The following is a 19,246-nucleotide window of genomic DNA, read 5'->3' on the forward strand; positions in this document are numbered from 1 at the left end:
CAGCTGAAATCTAATCGCCTTAATTGGCAGATTCGCGCCCCCTATTGCTCATTATTATGAAGGCAGGAATCCGGCTGGCAGTGAGGAGGTGAGTGTACGAGCACACTCGAGTCCGGACCGCGGTAAACCGCGCTCGCTGGCCGCGCGTACTTTCGCGCTTCCAGCGAGCGCGGATTTTATTGATGAATCAGGGGCATAGACTCAGTCTTACGGGTCTTAGTGCTCTGGGAAGCACACAAGGCAGTGATCAGGAGACACTGCATAAAAGAATCAGCTAGACTCAAAAAGGATAAGGTGGCAAAGCGGGCACAACTGGGGACCTTTTTAAATCATCTTGAACACTCCATGCAGGTTGGATCAGGTTGAAAAAGATAAGGTGTGCCATAAATGTTATGATAGGGGCAATAAAGCAGATACGTTGTTAGTCTGAAAACTCAGAGGGGGAGTTACGACCGCCACTCCTCAGGCGATCAGAGGACAAGATGGGGCCCTTTACTATGATCCTATGGCCATTGCTTTATGGTACATAAAGCACAACAGGAGGGAGGTCAGATTTTGCAGCAGAGAATAGATGAGTATTTGATAGGGTGTGGTCTCCCACCTCTGGAAGCTGAGGTCATTGCATTGATAAGCTGAATGAATTGATTGGAGATGAAGAAATAACTGCTACTAATAAATCCCCAACACTAAATGGCCAGATGGGCTATCCTATTTATATTACAAGATGTATGTGCCCCAGCTCCTCCCCCACCTGGTTTCGTTATTTAACTATGTTATGGTGCTGAGCTTTTACAACCCACTTTATACTCATACATTTCCGTGTTCCGTAAACCTGGGATAGATCTGATGGATCCAACCAGTTAAAGGCCCATTGAATTACTAAATTCAGGCTTTAAAATATTTACCTGAATATTGGCTACCTTCCTAGGTAGGTTTCTCCCTGCAATTGTTCACAAAAATTAAGTGGGATTTATTGCCTGTCTTTAGGCAAGTGATAATACTAGGAAGACGATAGATATAGTGGATGCACTAAATAAATTAGACCAGGGGGCGCTACTCTTAAGCTTGGATGCTGAGAAGGTGTTTGACCGCCTTAGCTGGCCCTTTATGTTCTGTATATTATCAGCTATAGGTATTCGGGGACCAATCTATAATGCCATTCAAGCACTATATACGAACCCAACAGCCAAAGTGAAATTTTCACATGCCAATCCTCCTTTATTTCAGATACGGAACAGCACACGCCAGGGATGCCCACTGTCCCACCTACTATTTGCCCTCTGCATTGAACCCCTCACAAGGGTCTATAGACAACATAAAATAGCCCTATACACGGATGACATTCTTTTAACCCTGACTAACCCACTGTTCACTTTACCGTCTCTACACAAGGTGCTTGAGGACTATGGTGAACTTGCAAAATAAACCCCACTAAAACGAAGGCCTTGCCAAATACCCTTCCAGCTGTGGATGTACAGCGGCTGCAGGAAAACTTCCCATATAGATGAAAAATAGATGCATCTAAATATCTAGGGACCTATATTACACGTACTTATTAAACTCTATACAAACATAACTATCCCCCATTTTTTGGGGAAATCAAGGGGCTAATATACAAATGGAAGACACACCTCCTTTCTTTCTTTCGGCGCATATTAGCAGTAAAAATGACAATTCTCCCGAAGCTGCTCTACTTATTTGAAACACTACCAGTGACTGTGCTTCTCCCTGCCTTTTGGCTCCTGCGGACTGAAGTATTGAACTCTATCTGGGGTTATAGGGGTCATAGGCTCCCTTGGTCGGTTTTGTGCTCCTTGCCATTTAGAGACAGACTGGGTGTTCCTGACTTCCAAAAATATTACCTGGCAACCCACCTGTGTCAGGCGGTGCCCTGGGCAAAATTGAGGATATATAACCGATATTGAAAACTTATGGATGTCCCCAGTATATCCTAATTCCATGCTGTGGAGCTCCTCCTGTACTGTAGGGGATTTATCACTGTTAGCCCGAGTGCAGTTTACAAGACAGATATGGTTGTATTGTAAAGATAGATTGCAGCTTACAATGCCTAATCTTCCCTTACTTCCTTTTTGTTAAACCCGCAAATGCCTGACAGTTTGACGCAGCGTTTAATTCAACCCTGGGCCTCAAAGCAGATTTTCTGCTTTGGCCATGTTGTACACCCGGTCACTCGGAAACTTTATTCATTCACAGATTTGTAACACAAATATGAGCTTCCCTCTACAACTCAATTCAGCTATCTTCAGATTCGTCATTATGCCCAGTCCCTTACTAGTAATCTGGTTTCCTCAGCTCCCACCCTCTTTGAAAGGGTGTGTGTGTGTGTGGGGGGGGGGGGGCTTTTCAGTATCATTTTGGGATGGGAATTACAGATAGAGTTGTGAAAGATTATCTGGAATGGAACTAGAAAATAAAGGTTCGATTTGCACCCAATACAAATAGAATTGTCACAGGTCCCCGCAGGTCCAGGTCATCTGTGCCTCCTTCTTGCTCACCCTCCTTGCAGTCCCCTGCTGGCAGCACCATCTCTGCCTCTGGTTCCAACACGCTGCATACTCCCTGTTCCAAGTCAGGTGATTCTCTGTCAGCTGCTCCCTTGCCTCAGAGAACCAGAGTATTCCGCAGATGCGCTCCCTCTGCTGGCAAACATCTGAATAACACCTGAGGTTATCTCAGCAACAGCACTCCCTTTGCTGGTGGGATTGATGTCTGCAGGTCACTTGATCCACGCCCACCACCTGACATTCCCTTCCTAAGGAAGTGACCTGGCAGCAGGTAATTGCCTGAACTAGGAGTTCCTTTGGCTCTGCTTCCAGGTTCTTGTTTGTTCCTCCTGTTCCCGATTCTTTGTGTACTGACCCCGGCTTGTTTCCTGACCACTCTTGTTCGCTGCCTGCCCTGACCTCTTGCCTGTTTCCTGACCAACCTTGTTTGCTGCCTGCCCTGATCTTTTGGATTGTCTGACTACTCTCTTGGATTTCCCTTTTGCACTACGTTTTAGTTCCAGCCACCTGCCTTGGCGGGCATGGGGGCCGCAACCTGGCAGTAGCTTGCCGCACAACATCCTCACCTCTAGAGGCCTTGGAGAAGACCAAGCTACTGCTCAGACCCTGCGCCCCGTGCACGTCTCCACCCACAGGGTTGGTGACACCGTGGGTCCACCACTTGGCCTTGTGAAGCCGTGACAAGAATGCATACAAGATCATGATGCACTGCCATCTCAACCCGGATAAGCTACATTCAATTTTCCATGCAAGAAGTAACTTGCTGGCGCTGTGGCTCCCATGTAGGTAAACTATACCACATTATATGGGCACGGCCTGGCATTGCACAGTATTGGACAGAGGTTATTGATCTTCTGTCTCTGTTAGCAAGAAAAAGTATCATATTGGACCCGGTAACTCACTTACTTAACAGGTCAGAAGTGTCCCTAAACCTATGACAGCGTTACTTACTCATGTGCTGACAGCAGCCAGATGTCTTATTACAGCCAAGTGGAAATCTAAACTTCCCCCCACTATTTCAGACCCTTATGTATGTGTTAAAGATGTACAGATAATGGAACAATTATCTGCGAGGCTTTCTAAATACTTAGACAAATATGAAGCGTTATGGGCCCCATGAGACCAGCATCTCCTAGCAGGGCCCCAGGCTGGACCTGGTGCTTTGCAAAATATGCCCGCAGGAATGTGATTATAATGTTCCGCTCATTATCTGGGAAGGACCAGAAACTGTTGTTCCTAGCCTCCCTCCTCGCCTCCAACTCTGTCCCCCCTCCATTCTTTTTTCTATTTCCTTGTATCTTTAATCCACTTTCTCACCTTGACCATGTATCTTGTTAGCAATTATCAAATGATATTTCTCCAATGCAACAGAGGGAAACATCTGGAACATCTGAATTTCAGGCGCATCAGCAGCCCCTATGATTGTTCTGAATACCCTGGAAACTAAGATCTACTAGCATTGCATGTATACATTCTGTTTTCTTTTCTCTGCATATTCTTTGATTTCATTGTATGCAATTGGTCATTGTGTTCTTTTTTATTACTTTAATACTGTTTTTCTGTTTGTTATATAAAACATTCATTTTCTCACTAAATAGTTTCATTAAAAAAATATATTTGCAAGTTAGGGTCTATAGGTTTAGAAAATTCTGTAAGAATAGATAGAGAACTGGATTAAAGACCACATCCAGAGAGTACAGATTAATTATTCATACTCTGAAAGGTTATTGGTGGTGTACCCCAGGGTTCAGTTTTGGGACCTTTACTGTTTAACATCTTTATAAATGATATAGAGTATGGGGTTAAAAGTACAACACTATGGGGTTGATTTATTAAAGCTCTCCAAGGCTGGAGAGGATACACTTTCCTCAGTGAAGCTGGGTGATCCAGCAAACCTGGAATGGATCTGGTCTAGGATTGAAAACATTTTCATAAGTATGTTTGGGATTAAGAGTACAATTTCTGTGTTTGCAGATGACACCAAACTATGTCATGGAATCAAGTCCATACACAATGTCTATGATCTACAAGCAGAGCTGAATGTACTCTTTGATTTGGCAGCCAAGTGGTAAATTACATTTATTATTGATGAATGTAAAGGTTTGCACTTGGAGGCGAACAGCATGCATGCTTTCATACTGTCTAAGAGAAATACATTTGTTGGGGGGGGGGTCAAAAATGGAAAAGGATCTGAGGGTTTTGGTAAATTATATACATAACAAGAACATGTAATGAAAAGCTGCAAAATCTAAAGCTAGCAAAATACTTTCTTGTATTATCTTCCCTGGTGGTCTGAATAGGTCCGTACTTTTATGTCAAAAGCAGTACATTAAATGTCTCTTTTAAAGGGAGAATAGTTCCTCCACTCCTTTTATTTGTTTAGATGCCCTTCACTGCACTCTCTCCAATGTCCTTTTGGTGAACCGATGCCCAAGACTGAACTGCATATTACAGATATGGTCTGACCAATGCTTTGTACAAGGGCAGGAACATACCTTGATCTCTGCAGTCACTTTCTTGTATTAAAAGAGGAATAATTTTGCTAGCTTTACATTTTGCAGCTTTGCATTACATGTTCTTATTAAGTATATAATCTACCAAAACCCTCAGATCCTTTTCCATTTTTGTTTGACCCCCCCAAATGTATTTCCCCTAGACAGTATGAAATCATGCATGCTGTTATTTTGAATATAATAAATGTTCTCCTGGTGTAAAACAAAGTAGTTCAGCCCTCTGAAAAGGGGGGGGGGGGGCAGTTTGCCAACCCTGAGACTTAGGTACATAGAACAACAAAGAAAAAGGAGGGTTTTTTGGTAAATGTTTAGTTGTATTGAGAAATCAGTATATCATAATACAAACAATCTTGATCACCTACATTTTCAAATATCTGCAAAGTACACATTCAGATAATTAAACAAGTGGGCCCTGATTGGGCACTAGACAATCCACTGCTGTAAGGAATATATATGTATGTAATTAAATCGTGCCGTATACATATGTCGATACCTGACGTGTTTCGCTCGAATTAGGCTTCCTCAGGGGTGACTTTTATGTTTGGCGTGATTAAAAGTGATAGCTTCACATAATCTAGGTATATATCAAATGTATATTATCAGTCAAAAATAGAATTAACTGAACATTTTAGAATGCATGCAGAGATATATTCAGATACATAAAGAATACTGTTAGTATCTCTATAGAGATGTAATTATACAAGTATAAGCATCCACAATCAGTTATGTTGTGCAATAATTACATAAATGAATTAATTCTGAACAATCTAACATATAAAGTACTAGTGACATAACATATCAAAAATACACCGAGGTCATGATAGAAATCAAATAAAGACTTAAATATTCCTTGTAGATTAATCACATATAGCAGATAGGCAGTTTGAGAAGGAGGGGGACCATGTCCCAGACACCTCTAAGGATGCAAGAGAAGCCTCCCCTATGCACAGGGAGATTGGGAGGTAGTCAACTTAGGGAGAACCTATAGTAAGGTAAGTATATGTGATAAGTAAAAAATAAAAAAGGTTGATCAGTGGAGATACGTAATTGTGTGTAAGAGAGAGATTGGGAGAGAGATTAATATTCTTAGAATAAATATATGTAAAGGGAAGAGATCATTATTATTAGATTGAATAGGTACTAGGTCGTATATAAGGTGCTATGTACCTTATATACTAGGTTGCATATAAGGTACTAAATATAGTTAAGGTGTTATAAATGAATGCTATCAGGTAAAAATAATAAAGGAGTGCAGGGGATAAACACTAAGTGATATTGAATTACTTGGTTGGTTATGAGAGAATTTATTGTCCTAGTGGTAGAAATTACACATAGTAAGACTATAAAGAGCATAAAGGAGGGAATGGGTAAATACCTTTTGGTCCTAGATACCGCAGCCGCGGTCAGTGGGGAGAAAGGCAACAGGATGAGTAGCTGGGCGGGAAGGCTTCCAGGAACTGCCTCCTAATAAGGTGGCGTTCCGGAAGTCTTACCCTGCCTCATGGACGCCCATGACGTCATGTGTCTGGGCGTGTTCTCCACCGTCAGCCGAGCAAAGGGATTCCCTCAATGATACGCCCACTCGGGTGATGCGTGAAGAAGGGGTGTGTCCCTATAGGCGTCCGAAGGGGGACACGCAGAAAGTGGGTATAGTATTATATAAGATACATAGCACCTTATACACAACCTAGTACCTATTCAATCTAATAATATGGATCTCTTCTCTTTACATATATTTAATCTAAGAATATTATTCTCTCTCCCAAATTTACACATATACATATGTCCACTTAGATATGATATATCTTTTTTATTTTTTACCTACCACATATACTTACCTTACTATAGGTCCTCCCTAAGTTGATTACCTTCCAATCTCCCCGTGCATAAGGAAGGCTACTCTTGCATCCGTAGAGGTGTCTGGGACATGGTCCCCCTCCTTCTCAAACTGCCTATCCGCTATAATTGATATATTTACAAGGAATATGTAAGTCTTTATTTGATTTCTATCATGACCATGATGTATTTTTGATATGTTACGTCACTAGTAGACACCTAAGTGTCAGGGTTGGCAAAGAGCCCCCTCTTTCAGAGGGCTGGACTACTTTGATTACACCAGGAGAACATTTCTTATATTCAAAAAACTATTGTTTTCCCGGGGATTCTCCTGTATATCCCTTTCTCTTCTGTTTTCCTGGTAACTAAAATACCTATTTTACCTATTACGTCCATCCTTTATGGATGTATTAGGTACTGATTGGGATGAATTTCTGTCCCAACATGAGGACCAATGTACGTCATCAAAACTTAAATCAGCCAAAACTTAAATCAGCCAACATTACCTTTTTGATTTTCAAATATAAATCTATATTGGAGAAAAAATCATTGGCATATAAGATTTTTTGAAAAATATATTTCAGATAATATGAATCCACCAGGCTTACGCATTCAAATCTTTCCCAACATCCACCATCCAGATTGGATAAAAAATGAATAGGAACTAACCTTTACTGAATGTAGTAACAAGGTAATGCAAGTTCTCATTACCTACTACCAAAAAAAATTGGAAACCACAAAACAAGAAATTAGGGATACTTATCAGAATTTGAAACTGGTGAACTCCAAAGAATTCACGGAACAATAGAAGTTACTCAAACTACACTTGGAAAGATATAACACAGATATTTATAACAAAAAATACCTAAGTGGACCTTTAGCCACAGAAAAGACTATAAGTGGGATAGATCTAACCAACCTTCTACCAGTCATCACTAAAACACCACTCCCAGCCCAGACCCCACCCCTACCACAGGTCCCCCTCACACACACACCACCATCACACACAATAGTAACGGTACCAAATGGAAGAAACGCTACAAAAGCGATCTTAGTGACCATATCCAACAAGACACAGATCACACCCACATCCCTTTATCCACAAAACATCCTACCATCAACACACACCTCCCAACACCTCATACCTCTCCCCCTTCTTTACCATCACCAAACCTTTCACCAGAATTTGTTCCGCTACCACCCCCCAAACCAAAGACGCAGTGGGGACCATCCCCAAAACCCACACACAGGACTCTTTTTTAGGGTCTCTGAACCTAGGGATCTCCTCCCCCAAACCTCGAAAAGCTTCAATCCCGGATTTAAGCCTAAAAAGAATTTATTATTTTAATAATATATTTTTCATATATATATATATATATATATATATATATATATATACCATATTTTTTGCAGTATAAGACGCACTTTTTCTTCCCCAAAACTGGGGGGGAAAAGTTAGTGCGTCCTATACGACAAATGTGTTATAAAATAATTAAAATAATATACTCACCCGATACCCGATCCTGCGTGTGTCTCTGGCTGCATGCAGCGTCTGTCTCTTCTCTCCTCTGCCAGCATCGTGTCTTCTCCTGTCTGTAAAGCAGAGCGAAAGAAGCCGGCACAGCGCCACCTGCTGTTCCCTGTCCTAACTGCCGTACAGTGGAAAAAAAGCACAGAGTGATCAGAAGGGGAATTTGTATGACACAGAGTGATCAGAAGGGAATTTTGAATGGCACATGAGTGATCAGAAGGGGAATACCGGTATGAATGGCACATGAGTGATCAGAAGGGGAATAATCTTTCAGAATCTTTTTTTTCTAGATTTTCCTCCTTTAAAATTGGGTGCGTCTTATATTTCGGAGCGTCTTATACGGTGAAAAATACGGTATGTCTCTTTTTTTCAATATACCAAGGTTTTGATGATAGCATGTTATGTACTGTATGTATTTTTACCATTACATTGGTATGCATTTACTTGTATGAATATTAGTGTCCTGTTCTCAACCTTCCTACCGAAAAACACTCCCCCTCCCCCTGCAGGCTACCCGACTTGTAGGGACAGGGGCATCAGTATCCCCCAATACACTGAAGCAGGTGAGCATGGGACCTTCTCCCTGCCCACCTGCCCTGTCCCTGCATAAGCCCATCCTATTGGATAGACTCACTTTGCTCCCAGCACGCAATTTCTGTGTGTTGCCCTCGGGACAATGAGCTGGCACGCCTAAAGGGACACACCGGCTTGACGGCAAAGAACACACCCAGACACATGACGTCACGGGCATCCATAAGGCAGGTTAAGACTTCCGGAATGCTACCTTATTAGGATGCAGTTCCTGGAAGCTTTCCCGCCCAGCTACACATCCTGTTGCCTCTCTCCACACTGACCGCAGCTGCGGTCTGCTGTCATCCTACAGTATCCAGGACCAAAAGGTATTTACCCATCCCCTCTTTTATGCTCTTTATAATCTTACTATGTATATTATTTACCACTAGGGCACTATATTGTCTCACAACCAAACAAGTAATTCAATATCACTAAGTGCTTATCCACTGCACTCCTTTATTATTTTTACCTGATAGCATCCATTTATGACACCTTAACTATATTTAGTTCCTTATATGCAACCTAGTATATAAGGTACATAGCACCTTATATACAACCTAGTACCTATTCAATCTAATAATATGGATCTCTTCTCTTTACATATATTTATTCTAAGAATATTAATCTATCTCCCAAATTTACACACATATACAAATTTCCACTTAAATATGATATATCTTTTTTAGTTTTTACTTATCACATATACTTACCTTACTATAGGTCCTTCCTTGTTGGATTGTTCCAAACTGAGCATACATGAGGACCACACTTTTCTAATGTATGTTATGCACTGAAGACAAAGTTATGTCACATTTGGAGCTTCATACATCCCCATTATAAAAGCAACTATACCTCAAATGGATCCTTTTAAATACTCCAAGAGGCCATACTCGAATTGGTAAACACCAGTCCAGAAACTTTATATGTAGAAAACTGTCCTTACTGTTCCACAGCTACAGAAACAGATCAGAAGCATGCTCTGTAAATGTAGCTATTCTGTGTGTAACTAGATAACCATGCATATGTACCTTGAGAAATATCTTTTTCTCAGTGACAGCATGTTGAGATGACTGTGCATATGGAGGAGTCGCATAAGTGAGCACTATATGAATGCCCTTTCCCAAAGGGTCCTGCTGACAAACTGTCTCAAATTCTCTGGGGGTGAATACTGAGTTGTTGACAAAGTGGCTGGAGGTGTGTGAAGAGACATCAATTTTCCAGAAAATTTGAGAGTAACCAAAAAAAAGTGAGTGGCAGAGTAAAAGGCTCAATATTTATATGTTTTCCCAAAAGAGGGAGGAATCCAAAGTATAGTTCTTAATGGACATCAGTTTCCCCGAAAGTAAGCCCTAGCATGCTAATCATGCAAGGGTGAAATATAAACCCTCCCCAGAAAAAAAGGGCTATTGGTTTTTTCGGAGGGTGCGGTCACATGGTACACGAAGGGATACCAAGAAGGAGAGAGCAGGAGATTTTCAAAGCACTGGAGCAAGGGGTGAAGAAATCGCAAGGTTAATTAACCTACGGTACTCTGGTGTGACACTACAACTAATCCTTGCTAGTATTTCATTCATTAGCAGCAATGCATATCTATTGATTGATTTTTTTTGCTTTTACTGACTTATATTGGTTACTGTTACTGTGGTCAACAAAGCTTTGGAAGTTTTGTTTCTGTGTCTGCATGGTATGAGTCATATGTTAATTGTCAGCACATTTTCTTGTTATGTTGCACTTGTTTGCTTATGAAGCTGTGTTTTTTTAATTAATCATTTTTGTCTATTCTTATTCATGACTTCTTGTATATAACAGAAACAATCTGTGATTTTGACAGGTCACAGGTAACACAGAGGTATCTTTCTATAGCATTGTAATATTGGTTACAGGTTTTGTAATAGGTTGTTGTACCATAGTACTCTAATACTTCCAATGGCCACATGATGTTTTGACATATTAAATGTTAAATATTCAATATATATTCAGACACTTGATTAGAAATTGTGAATGATAAAAAAATAAGACATCCCCTGAAAATAAGCCCTAATGCGATTTTCAGAGGTAAAATAAATATAAGACCCTGTCTTATTCTCGGGGAAACACAGTAGGTTTCCAGGCTGACCAAAGATGAGGCTGTACAGAGGTGAGTAAATCAGACAGATGTGCAATCTAGGCCACTTAGTATTAGGAGATAATGTTGGGTACTGGCAGGTCTCCTGTGTTACAGGTAAATGAAGAACCTTTCTGGCCATTCTATGTCTAGACATCCCTCTTCTTAAAATAAGCAACACTAATTGGACAATATTGAGCCACATTCTAATGTTAATAACCATTTATTTGTGATATAATTGTGTTTCATACCTATACCTAAAAAACAAAATTGCAACAATGCACTGTACACATTGCTGTACCATGTGTCCCTAAGGTCATAGGGCCTGATTCTACTTGAATTCTACTTGAAATTAAAAAGAAATATGAATAATAACAGAAAAAAAGCTACAATTATTCTCGCTCAGTAATCAAAGAAAATGTTGAAATCGGAATTGGATTATACATACCTGAAGCTTAGCTATACCCAAAACAATATTTTAATATTTAGTACTTTACGAATATTTTTTTTGGGGGGGGGGGTAAAATAGTTGGGGGTTTTTTTTTTTTTTTTTTTTTGCTTCGTTTGTTTTTCTTTACTACTTTATGAATTAGTAGTTTACAGAAAATGACAAAGACACTGCATTTCTAGGAAGATTAGTGCACATAGTGTTCTTAGAAAACCTGAAAACTAACACAAAAAATCCAGCTATATTTACTCAATGCAATTTAAAACATCCACTTAAAAGACAATAGCAACAAGAATAGAATAAAAAGATCACTGAGATGAATAAAGGAACAACCCCCCTGTGTCTGTATTTCATGGAACTAGTCTACCCACTTTGCACATCTAGTGCAATATTTGCCCACTCTTCTTTACAGAACTGTTAATGTACATTCCAATTGGATGGTGACAATTGGTGAACTGTAAACATCAAGTAATTTCACAGATATTTAATGAGGCTTAAGTCTAGGCTCTGACTAGGAAAGGGCCATATTGTCAATTTTGCTGTGTGCTTTGGGTCAATGTAGAAAGAGTACCTTTTTTCATTAAAAACTTTCCAGCTGAGGGCAACAGGTTTTTCTGAAGATTTAAATGGTATTTTTCCCCATCCCTTTTATTTCAATCCTGGGCAAAGCACCAGTCCCTGTTGCAGAAAAACACCACCACAACAGGTTGTTACTACCTTTTATGCCTATGGATGTAGGGAATGTGTTAGTTGAATAGTAAGCTTTATTGACTTCCTTCTAGGTGTACCATCTGGCATTTAGACCAAATAGCTAAATTTTGGACATAACACCTTTTTACACTTTGCCTCAGAATCTTCAAGGTGCATTTTGACAAAGCTCTATCAAGATGAGTGTGGACTTTTTTAGGGCCACATTTTATACTACTTGTGATATTGTTGCCACATGCACACAAAGACCTGGCCTGATTCAGGGAGTGTCTTGCTAGCACAAAATACTTTCTGCTTCCTAAAAAGAGATTTTACTAGGCTCTTATGGATTGATAAAGACTTTGAAATGTTTGGTATCTATCTCTTGGCCTATAATCATCCACAACTGTACCCCTGAGATTTTTGGCAGTGCCTGGTCCTGTAGTTGATTGTTTTCTTTCAGCTGCACCCGAATGCTCCAGTAATACAGTCATGAGAAAAAAATCACATCCCCTTTCAATTCTAAGGTCCTTCACAGCATATTAAAAAAATCTGGTCCTCAGCAGGTCAAAACGATAAATATAACCTCAGCTGAAAATCACCACATGACATATTGCACCATCATTATTTATTTAACAAGGACTTGTGGAACCAGTGTGGGAAAATCAAGTACACTCTTCTACTTCTATAGAGATTAAGATTATATGTAGCATACAGATGATGATAATCAAATTCACCTGATAACCTGATCATCAGCAAATATCATTACCACTTTTAAAGCAGAAGTTTTGGCAGTTTGCTTGTCAGAAGTTTTTAGGTGTGTGATAGCACATTTCCAAAAGTAAAGGACATCAGCATTGATCTTAGAGAAGCAATTGTAATTATTCATCAATATGACAGTCAGACAGTTGCCAAGAAGAGGATGTTGAATCTGAGCAAACCACAAGACTTTTGGAACAATGACAGACTGAACCAAAAATGGACATGTTTGACCAAAATGAAGTGCAACATTTGGCAATATCCAATAGTGTTGGTCGAATAGCTCACTATTCGATTCGACAGCTATTCGGCCGAATATAGCAAAAAAATTCGGGTGGTCGAATTCGAATTCGAATCCCATTAAAGTCAATGGGAGAAAAATTCGGGTTTGTTTCAGCACTGTGTAGAGCTTCTACAGCCTCCAAACAGCACGATGACATTATGATTCATAATGTCATTGTAGGATAACCTGTAAAAAATAAAAAAACAAGTTTAAAATAAAAAACAGAAACGAAATAAATAATTAAAAAAATTTTTTTTTTCCTCCCGAATTTTTGCTGTCGAATGCAGCAAAATTCGGTTCGGGTATACCTGAATTCGAACAGCCATATTCGGGTCGAATATAGGGACAACCCGAATTCGAACATCAACACTAATATCCAAACATATTCAACAGAATCCTTCTAAATTGATCTTTGTAATAACCAAATATATCTGAACAAGCATGGTGGTAGAGAGGGCAACTTTCAGTCCTAAAGTCTTCTCTATACACAGTCATACAGCAGGATGATGATGGATTTCAATAAATTTATAACAACATGGGCAAAAAAGAAAACAATCAAGGTTTTGTGATGACCTACACTCCAGGACATCAACCAATAAAAGTGTTGTTGCAGAACCTTAAGAGGTGTGTGCATAAATTAATGCCTGCAAACCTTAATGAGCTGAAACAATGTTGAGGAAAAGAGTCGGTTACAACTCCTCCACATAGATATGAGACTGAAAGTCATCACTTTTGTTTTATGTCCTGATCTGTAAAACCTTACAATTCAAAGAGGCCTTACGTTTTTTTTTTGTCATGCCAGTAGTAGTTTTAAATGATTACCATTTATCACATGTGAAAGACAATTACATAGCTTGCAATGGAGAAGGTGATTAGCTGCACCTAATTGAGTTTACAAGTATTTTTAGGTGGAGAATATTATTTTGTCATCTTGGTTATTCTAGTTATTTTTCACTTACATTTGTATGGTATAGGTTGCTTTGAATAAATACAGTTTGAACATTTTTTTGTGTGTGCCTTCATTTTAGGCTGCACTTAACAAAATTTGAATATTTTGAAGGGGGAATTATTTTCTTTAGCCACTGTATATATTGTAGTAAATGGCTGCATAAACATATCGTTTGGATTTTTAAAACAAGGTAACATCTACATAATACATTTAATAAAATCCTTTAAATTAAATTGAAAAACTGTGTATTTACTTACCTGCAGACTTTGAAGTCCTCCAAAGGCAGTAAATAAAAGTAAAAATCCAAGGGATAAAATAAGAATATTTTTAAGGTACTTGTCCATTCTTTTATCCAGCTTCAAGTAAGATCTATTTATCTAATTTTTTGTTAGCATGTAAATAAGGTATTGTTTGCTCATTAAGCAGGAAATGTCTGTAAAAAACTGAACTTTGGAACAAAAACACAATAAAATAATTTAAAATGGTTACTTATTGACTTATAAACAGCAAGGGCAAAAGGCAACGTTCATTAGGTCATAACAATAATTTTTTGTTTCAAAATACCAAATAAATGCTTAGCTGGCCTTCACTGTTGTCATAAAAAGGTAGTGCTTGGCTGAGTTTTAACTTTCATTTGTTCAGTAACTACATATGAATAGGGATGAGCGAACACCTGGACGTTCGGGTTCGCCGGGTTCGGCCGAACTTCGGCTCAAAGTTCGGGTTCGGGACCCGAACTTGACCCCGAACCCTATTGAAGTCTATATGGACCCAAACTTTGGGGCACTAAAATGCCTGTAAAATAGTCATAGTAAAGGCTAGAGGGCTGCAAAAGGAAGAAAATGGGAGTAAGAGCAGGACAATTGCCCTGCAAACAAATGTGGATAGGGAAATGACATAAAATAACATAGAATAGAAAAAAATTAAAAAATAATAATCTTGAACTAGGAGCCAGAGGTCAAAGTGCAGTGGGAGGTTGAAGAGGCGGTGGACGTGGCGGTGTAGGTAGAAGTGGTGGAGGAAGAAGAGGAGGTAGCCAACACTGTTTTTCTTGTTTTTTTATTTTTATTTTTTTTTATTTTTTTTTTTTTTATTTAGGAAGACCCCAAAACATTGGGAAATAGAAAAGAGAATGCAAAGATAAAGTGCTCTGGAGTATAACAATGGCTGGGTGCTGCCGGTATACTTGTCCATTCAGCACAAGGTACGGACAAGTCCTGAGGGATCCATACATGGTTCATTTTAATGAACGTGAGCTTGTCCACATTGGCTGTGGACAGGCGGCTGCGCTTGTCTGTGATTAACCCCCCCTGCCATGCTAAACACACGTTCAGACAACACACTGGCCGCAGGGCAGGCCAGCACCTCCAAGGCGTAAAGGGCAAGCTCAGGTCATGTGCCCAATTTGGAGACCCAGAAAGTGAATGGGGCAGACCCATCAGTCAGTACATGTAGGGGTGTGCACACGTACTGTTCCACCATGTTGCTGAAATGCTGCCTCCTGCTAGGACGTTCCGTATCAGCTGGGGGTGCTGGTTGTTGTGGCGTGCTGACAAAGCTTTTCCACATTTCCGCCATGCTAACCCCCCCTTCTGCAGCATGTAGTCATTCTTTGTGTGCCAGGCTGCCCAGAGGCAACAACAAGCTGTCCTCTGTGGGAGGTGTATCATCTGTGTCCTCTGAATCCCCCCAGCCACGCTCCAGTGATGCCCATGAGCTGCTTTGGGTGGCACCCTGCTATGAACACCGTTCCCCCTCCTCATCATCTTCCTCATCCTCCAGAACTGTGCCCTGGCTGGACAGTTGTGTACCTTGCCTCTGTTGGTGCAGGAACCCACCCTCTGAGCCACTTTGTGAATGACTGGCCTGATAACCGTGGAAATGATCCCTCTTCCTCCTCCTCTTCTTCCTGTGCTACATCCTCTTCTATCATTGCCCGAAGTGTTCTTTCAAGGTGACATAGAAGTGGGATAGTAACGCTGAGGACGGCATCATCGGCACTGGCCATGTTGGTGGAGTACTCTAAACAGCACAATATGGCACACACCTCCCGCATGGAGGCCCACTCGTTGGTGGTGAAGTGGTTCTGTTCCACAGAGCGACTCTCCCATGAGTGCTGCAGCTGAAACTCCACTATCGCCTGCTGCTGCTCGCACAATCTCTCCAGCATGTGCAAGGTGGAGTTCCACCTTGTGGGTACGTCGCATATGAGGCGATGAGCGGGAAGGCCGACGTTACGCTGCAGCGCAAATAGGCGAGCAGCAGCAGGGTGAGAACGTCGAAAGTGCGCACAGATGGCCTGCACTTTCTGCAGCAGCTCTGACATATCGGGGTAACTTTTCAGGAACCTCTGCACCACCAAATTCAGCAATTGCGCCAGGCGAGCGATGTGCGTCAAACCGGCTAGGCCCAGAGCTGCTACTAGATTTCGCCCGTTATCGCACACCACCAGACCGGGCTTGAGGCTCAGTGGCACCAACCACTCATCGGTCTGTTGTTCCATGGCCGTCCACAGCTCCTGTGCGGAGTGGGGTTTTTCCCCCAAACAGATGAGTTTCAAAACAGCCTGCTGTCGTTCTTAGTGTTGGTCGAATAGCTCACTCTTCGATTTGACCGCTATTCGGAATAATGCATAATTATTCAGGTGATCGAACGTCGAATTCGAACTCCATTAATGTCAATGGGGGAAAAATTTGGGTTGTTTTTCTGGACTGTGTAGAGCACACATGTCAAACACAAGGCCCGTGGGCCAAATCCGGCCCGCCAGGCCTTGCAATGTGGCCCGCACCGCGCTGTCATCACTGCACGCCGCTGCGTTCCATCACAATGACGCGCGGTGACATAGGAGGCTTGTGATCTCGCCGGCCGTACTTGCTATCTATTACGCATGCGCATAGATAACAAGTCACGCGAGATTCAGGAGGCGTGACCTATAGTCCGGCATCCGATGTGGTTGTGCGGGTGGCAGAGCAAAGGAGAGAGTGAGTGTGCGGGCATAAAAAATACACAGCAGAAGCTGCCAGTTCCTGGCATAAAGTGCAGGCATAAAAATCGCAACAGAATCTGCTATCTGTACCCAGCCAGGCATTTATTGACTGACTTTTTTTTTCTTCACTCCATCTGCCAAATCAAGCTATCCCTGTGCAGTTTTCAACTTTTTCCTTCTAACGCAGATTTCCAATAAACTACATCTTTTACTGCCAATATTGATCCCAAAATGTCCAGGAAAAGAAAAGTTGACGGTGAAGGCAGACAATTTAATGACAAATGGGAAAATGAATACATGTTTGTGCTTAGAGAGGGCAAACCAGTGTGTATATTGTGTTATGAGACAGTGTCGGTGATGAAAGAGTACAATATACGTCGTCATTTTGACACCAAACATAATGTTAAGTATGGCAAATATACTTTGGAAGAAAAGCATAAAATTGTTAAAGAACTAAAAGGCAAACTACAATCACAGCAGCAAATGTTTACAAAGGCTACAGCGAAAAATGATGCTGCAGTGAAAGCAAGCTTTATAGTGGCTGAAGAAATTGCCCGTACTTCAAGTTGTTTTTCAGAGGGTGCCTTTTTGAAGCAATGCATGCTAAAAGTGTGTGAGCAAGTATGCCCAGACCAGATACAGAGTTTTCAAAATGTCAGTTTGTCAAGAAACACCATTGCAGACAGAGTTCAAGAACTCTCAGGAAATCTATCATCACAGCTGGCCGAACAGGCATGCAGTTATCTCGCTTTTTCACTTGCTATCGATGAAAGCACAGACAACACTGATACAGCGCAGCTGTCCATCTTTTTACGTGCTACGAAGACCGACCTCTCTGTCACTGAGGAACTTTTGGATGTAGCTGCCATGCATGGGACGACGACTGGTAGAGATATATTTGAGGCTGTGGAGAAATCTATAAATAATTTTAAATTACCCTGGGAAAAGTTGGTGGGGCTAACTACCGATGGCGCACCTTCAATGTGCGGAGAAAAGAAAGGCTTGGTTGGACTAATGAAGGAAAGAATGCAAAAAAGTCACTGCCACACACCCTTGATTACTTATCATTGCATTATCCACCAAGAGGCTATGTGTGGAAAAGTTCTGGACATGAATGACATAATGACCACAGTCATTAAAACTATTAACTTTATACGGGCACGTGGCCTGAATCATCGCCAGTTCCAGCAGTTTTTACAGGAGGTGGGTGCAGAGCATGGAGACGTGCCATACCACACAGAAGTAAGATGGCTGAGCAAGAGCGCAGTCCTCAAAAGATTTTTTGAGCTCAGAGAACAAATTGCTCTTTTCATGGAAAGTAAAGGAAAGCCCTTGCCTGAACTGTCGGATCCCGCCTGGCTATGTGATTTTGCTATGATGTGTGACATATGCGAGCATCTCGCCCAACTGAATCTGAAGCTGCAGGGACGCAAACAAGTCATCACGAAGATGTCTGACATGATCACAGCATTCCAGCGTAAACTTCAACTATGGAAGTCCCAACTGGAACAGGACAATCTTGCCCACTTTCCCGTTTGTTTGAGTATCTCAACCACTATTTCTGGTACTTTTCCTTGCAGTCGGCTGGCTACCAAAGTTAGCCGTTTACTAAGTGAATTTGAGCGGCGCTTCTCTGACTTTAGAACACAGCACTCAGGCTTTGACATCTTTGCCAATCCTTTTACAGTTGATGTCAACAATGTGCCCCATCACCTTCAGATGGAGATAATCGAGCTTCAGTCTGACAGTGGCCTGAAATCAAGGTTTCAGGATGTTGAAATTGAGGACTTCTACCCTCTACTGCCCCCTGACTCAATGCCAGAGCTCCGACTTCATGCTGCCCGTATTCTATCCATGTTCGGGAGCACCTATCTTTGTGAACAGATGTTTTCAATAATGAATCTGAACAAAAACAAGCACAGATCACGCATTACCGATGACAACCTCCATGCTGTTTTGCGGGTTGCTACAGCCCAAGAAATAAAACCGAACATTGACTCATTGATCCGGGAAAAACGGTGTCGGACATCTAGCCAGAAAACAAAACAATGA

The 19,246-nt window shown here is 41.1% G+C and overlaps 2 protein-coding genes across 5 annotated transcripts in view; one reads left to right on the top strand and one right to left on the bottom strand.

Moving 5' to 3' along the window:
* The window catches only part of UNC93A (unc-93 homolog A), a 191,121-nt gene extending 176,495 nt beyond the window's left edge, over positions 1 to 14,626 (bottom strand). For all 4 annotated transcript variants that reach the window (XR_011920418.1, XM_072409182.1, XM_072409184.1 and 1 more), the window contains exon 1: positions 14,466 to 14,626. Coding sequence is in view for 3 of the 4 variants with exons in the window: in XM_072409182.1 (XP_072265283.1) it covers positions 14,466 to 14,552 (87 nt within the window). In the remaining variant the exon portion in view is untranslated. The remainder of the gene's footprint in view (positions 1 to 14,465) is intronic.
* The window catches only part of LOC140329846 (general transcription factor II-I repeat domain-containing protein 2-like), a 117,002-nt gene extending 97,756 nt beyond the window's left edge, over positions 1 to 19,246 (top strand). The window contains exon 2 of the mRNA XM_072410239.1: positions 17,225 to 19,246. Within this exon, the coding sequence (XP_072266340.1) occupies positions 17,426 to 19,246 (1,821 nt within the window). The 5' untranslated portion in view covers positions 17,225 to 17,425. The remainder of the gene's footprint in view (positions 1 to 17,224) is intronic.

This window comes from Pyxicephalus adspersus, chromosome 4 (assembly GCF_032062135.1).
Source record: "Pyxicephalus adspersus chromosome 4, UCB_Pads_2.0, whole genome shotgun sequence".
Taxonomy (NCBI): domain Eukaryota; kingdom Metazoa; phylum Chordata; class Amphibia; order Anura; family Pyxicephalidae; genus Pyxicephalus; species Pyxicephalus adspersus.